Here is a 4,643-nt window from a genome sequence, read left to right as displayed (position 1 = left end):
GATTGATTTCTGTATTGCCAAAACCAAACGTATTACGACAGCAGCGATCCCTTTCGATAGTGAAACTACGAGGGGCGGCAGGACCAACTACTGAAGGCGTATTTTGTCTGAACTCTGAATCAGGACAGTTTCTTCGAACTGAAAATCCTAACAGATCCCAAATGATATTACCACTAGACAGTTGGGTTATTTTTGTTTCTGGGCCTGCCTTGCAAGTCGGACGAAATGGTCAAAAAAGCTTTGAAAGGGTCCGATCCTTGGCTCCTTTCGGTCCTTTTGTGCCTGAAACTGAAAGGACCAACATGACTCCTTGTCTCTTGGCTCCTTGTGCTGCGCCCCACACTTCCTTGAGCCCCACTCGTGCCCATCTTGTGTTGACCGAGTGCTGGCCGGCGCCGGCCGGACTGGAGCCCATCTGTTGAGGTTGAGGGCATTCATGTTTCATCAAGTTAGCACCAAACAAATGGGGTTGCCATGATTAATTATTATACCAACCCCATCTGGGAAATAAGAAATGGTTTGCCAAATTGCCATGATCATTGATGATATCAACACCATCTGGGAAATAATTTGCGTTGTACGGCCCCAACTCTTCTGATAGACACCATGGAAGAGCTGACTGAACAAAATCCCCAAAACGATCTCAATGGTCAAGCCATGTTCTGCCAAGTCCATCCAATGATGGGTGGGTTTAGTTCACGTCAAAATTAGAAGTTTAGTAGAAATTGAAACGATTTGACAGAAAAATTTAAAGTTTACGTGTATAGGGAAAGTTTTGATGTGATGGAAAAGTTGAAAGTTTGTTGAAAAATTTTGAAATTAAACTCAGCCGATGTCCTGTCCCAATAAAAAACGAATTTCGTAGGTAGGATTGTTTTTTTTTTTTTGAACTGATGGGGTAGGCATGTACAGCAACACGGTCAGGCAGTCAGCCCGTGAAGCACTCAAGTCATTCCAGGCGGAATTAGAACGAACTAAAAATGAAGTGCAGCAAACAAGGATTGTACCACGGCAGGTTCAAGACAGTAGCAGGGGAAATCGGGAACGCAATACCGCATTTCATACCAACACATCTAGAAAGAGGTTTCAGTGGATGCAGCATTGCAGTTGAGCATAACAGCCCACCGAGACATTGACAACGTACTGAGGATGGCCATAGGCCGAACAAATTTTATTACAGAGGCGACTCACAGTGGTAGTCTGCTGGTTCACACTGGCCCTAGCCTAGATGCAAAACAAGAGTACCACGGGCAATGTACTAGCAGTAGTAGACTAGAAACCTCTTAAGCATCAGCGAACCTGAAATCACAAGAGTACAATTAGCTACCATGACCTTGTTGTCATGAAAGATAACACGATAAATGGATTGACAAACCATTACTCACCCCAGTTCGGAGAGCTTGAGGTGGGCCTCCTTGTAGTCTTCAAAGAAAGCCTTCTCATCCTAGCAGAATTGGGGAAAAAAACACAATCAGTATCATGTTCTGGCATATCTCTGCAAAACGAGGAACACAAGATGCAAAACGTGGAACACAAGATGATGATTGATAGGAGACATACTGCAGCATATTTCTCGACGAGTGGGCGGAAGGCAGGGTCACTCAGCAGGGCTTTGTCACTAGGAAGCTGAAGAAGGCCCTCCTTGTCACCACTCAGAAGCTCCCTATTAAAATCATCGCGGAGAGATGAGTTCAACATTTTTGTTACCAACTTTGTTCAGCATAAGAACAAAATTCAACCACTCGTAACATCGCTTACGTGAAGTAAGAGTTGTCAAACTGCAGAGGGTTTCTTGTCCAAGGTCCCTCAAAACCAGATCTTTCCTTGTGGCACCTTCCCTGCAGAACAAAGCACAGAAATCCGACATTAGAACATGTACTCCTACATACTGCAGAGGCATACAATGGTTAATAGCCAAACTAACCAGGGTGTGACCGCCAGAGAGGGCAACAATGTCCTGATCACTCAAGCCCATCTGCGCACTGAAGACCTGCCTTAGGTGGTCAGAACCTGGTAAAGCAATCAAGCTCAAAGTGTAAGCAATGGTGCTTTACATGAGGTTTACTAGAACAAGGTCAAAGCAGGATCATATCAGAAATGAAGCATGCAGAAAAATACAACATGCCTACAACAACACAGGAATCATTTGTCAAGTGTGCAGTGGGAAAAACTTCTACCATAACTAAGCATTTTAGATGTGCTACACAGAAATAACACCTCAACTATTGCAGAAACAAAAACATTTTAAAGGATGACTTATTTGCAAGGGTTTCTTTTATGGCAATAGTGGTGAATGTTTCTATAGTTCCTGGAAGAGACTAGTAGTGTAAACTGGCAACATACCCTTGGTAGCATCAGGAAGACGGCCCTCAGGTGGGGGTGCAGGTTTGTCCTGCAAAAGGTCAAGGAAGGATGAAAACAATCTCAATTAACAACACAATGAATATAAAATGGAACATAAAAAAACACTTAATCATCTCTCCGTTTTAGAAATAAATATAAAGATGAGCCAGATATGCACAAGCAAATTTTAAGCACTGTATAATGTTACATATATGATATATATTACTATCATCGGTGATATTGTTGAAGGTGCATAATAATTACTGAACATTACGTATTTATAAAAAAAGATATATCCATAACAGTTATTATATCCTAAAACAAGCACCAAGTCACCTTTCTAAAGTTTCCTAAAACATAACATATAGATATATATCGGCCCACTGTTTTTTCATTAAGCTTTCCAACTGCCTTCAGATTGAACCCCTAATTATCATTTTATATCAATGCAATAAGTTGGGAGGCCCTAATATACTTTATCTGAACCAACTAGACTTGTAAATAATGGATGCTTTCTTAAGTTTATATTCACAAAGCACAACAAATATCCTACATGGCACAATCCAACAGATCAAACTATATCATGCATAGAGAACGGAAACAACCCCGGTCCCCAAGGCTTCTTCCATTAATTCAGAAAATAATTGTTTATTTGTCATGGTTTAGAGTATGACATCGATTAGGATGAGAACTACTATCCTGAGTAAAAAATAAAAATGATAAAATGAAAGATCAGTAACTATCAAAACCCTGAACAGGGAAATGCCGCAAACAACCATGGTAAATCAGTGACTACTTTGAGAATAGCCAGACTACAAAGAAAAAGGATAAGGCGACATCCTTAAAAATAATATCCTTGTGCATGAATGGATAACAAACTTCACACCATACAGCATGCATGAAAATGAATCCTATGTGACTCAACTGACACAAACACATGAGCCAACAATAACTAAAAAATAACAATTAGCATGTTTATGGTAAATAAACAAGGCCTTACGGAAATGTAAATGAGGTCACGGATATTTAACCACCTCTAGATCTAGAGGATGTCAAGTAACGCCGACCCACCAACAAGAATACGAACAAACCCAATTTGACGGTATTATCCGGGTATATAATATAGAAAAGTCCGTACTGTTAAAATATTATTATACTGCTGGCCTTAGATTAGTGGTGATCACTTTGTCTACTCTCTAGGAACCACCAACCCCCAGTCCCCACAAATGAAAAGCACACACATCAATGGAGCACTAACAAATTACGACTAATCTCGTGGCATCACAAACAAATCCACACGCCATCCAGTTTACCACTGCCATATCAAGGCCTAACTAGAACCCTGAGAAAAACCCCAAGAGTTGAAAGGTAATAGGAAATCTCACCTCCCTTCCTGAGTGGAAGGGGACGGCAGGTCCACCGGACACCTCGACGGCCACAACTCCGGCAAGCTGCGCAAAAACAACGGGGAAAAAACATCAGAACCACGTCCGTTTGACCAGATCGGGGCCGTCCATCCAGATCTATCCGGGGCTCGCGGCGAACCTGGTAGAAATCGGCGTAGGAGATGGTGGGTATCTCCTCCTTGATGGGCTCGAGCATCCGCACCGCGATGTCCAGCCCCGCGTTGGCGGCGTGCGACAGCTCCGCCGGGGTCTTCATCGTCCCGAACGGGCCCCCGGTCTTCGACGACACGTCGAACGTCCCCGCCGAGTGCCACCTGCGCGATCCGTCTCCACAAAAACCGGATCAGTCCACGGAAATCCGCCTCTACACAAAACCTAGAAGCGAGCGAGTGCGAGGGCGAGGGCTTACGCGAGGCGGAGCATGAGAGGGGCGCAGCTCTTCTCGGCGATGAGGGCGCGCAGCTTCTGCCTGGCCTTCTCGACGGCCTCCTGGTACTCGGCGCTCACGACGGGGTAGTTCTTCGCCATGGCTGCGGGTGGAGCTCCGAATCGAGGAGGAGGAGAAGAAGGGGAGAAGACGACTCGAAAGGCTTGGGCGAATGGAAGCCACGCTCCCCTTGGGGGTTTATATGGGCCCCCGGCCGAGAGGAGGATGAGGACTGGAGGACGGTGCCACTGGTGCAGTACAAGAGACAATGGAAGCTTCCAGTAGGGCGCCTCCTGGCCGTCCATCCCAGATCACGCGATCCGACGTTGCATATTTGGACGGCCCTGATTGGTCGCCGGAGACGGGGGCCAAAAACTTTGGGGGAAGGTGACATGGGTATAATGGACATTTTCATACGGGGTTAACGGCGTCGGTTCACGCCTCACAGGCTGATTGAACACGTGGCA

General features: G+C 44.9%; 1 protein-coding gene across 1 annotated transcript; it reads right to left on the bottom strand.

Moving 5' to 3' along the window:
• Positions 1–1,041: 1,041 nt before the first annotated feature.
• Positions 1,042–4,362, bottom strand: LOC127767452 (L-ascorbate peroxidase 1, cytosolic). Its single transcript, XM_052292797.1, has 9 exons — positions 4,159–4,362; positions 3,889–4,063; positions 3,729–3,794; positions 2,344–2,392; positions 1,925–2,010; positions 1,759–1,838; positions 1,561–1,663; positions 1,386–1,444; positions 1,042–1,299 (listed from the first exon to the last, which is right to left on the bottom strand). Exons 1-9 carry the CDS (start codon positions 4,275–4,277, stop codon positions 1,284–1,286), a joined length of 753 nt encoding a protein of 250 aa, XP_052148757.1. The 5' UTR covers positions 4,278–4,362; the 3' UTR covers positions 1,042–1,283.
• Between the last annotated feature and the right edge of the window lie 281 nt (positions 4,363–4,643).

This window comes from Oryza glaberrima, chromosome 3 (assembly GCF_000147395.1).
Source record: "Oryza glaberrima chromosome 3, OglaRS2, whole genome shotgun sequence".
Lineage (NCBI taxonomy): Eukaryota > Viridiplantae > Streptophyta > Magnoliopsida > Poales > Poaceae > Oryza > Oryza glaberrima.
Note: the sequence above shows the minus strand (reverse complement) of the source record. Positions and strands in the feature narration are given on the sequence as shown.

What these genes read in the sequence shown, in the direction of transcription:
- LOC127767452 (XM_052292797.1), bottom strand. Translation starts at nt 4,277, where the DNA reads ATGGCGAAGAACTACCCCGTCGTGAGCGCCGAGTACCAGGAGGCCGTC. An exon ending in CCTCTCATGCTCCGCCTCGC is followed by an intron (nt 4,064 to 4,158) that starts GTAAGCCCTCGC and finishes CGGATCGCGCAG; the next exon opens with GTGGCACTCGGCGGGGACGT. An exon ending in TCGTCGAGAAATATGCTGCA is followed by an intron (nt 1,445 to 1,560) that starts GTATGTCTCCTA and finishes CAATTCTGCTAG; the next exon opens with GATGAGAAGGCTTTCTTTGA.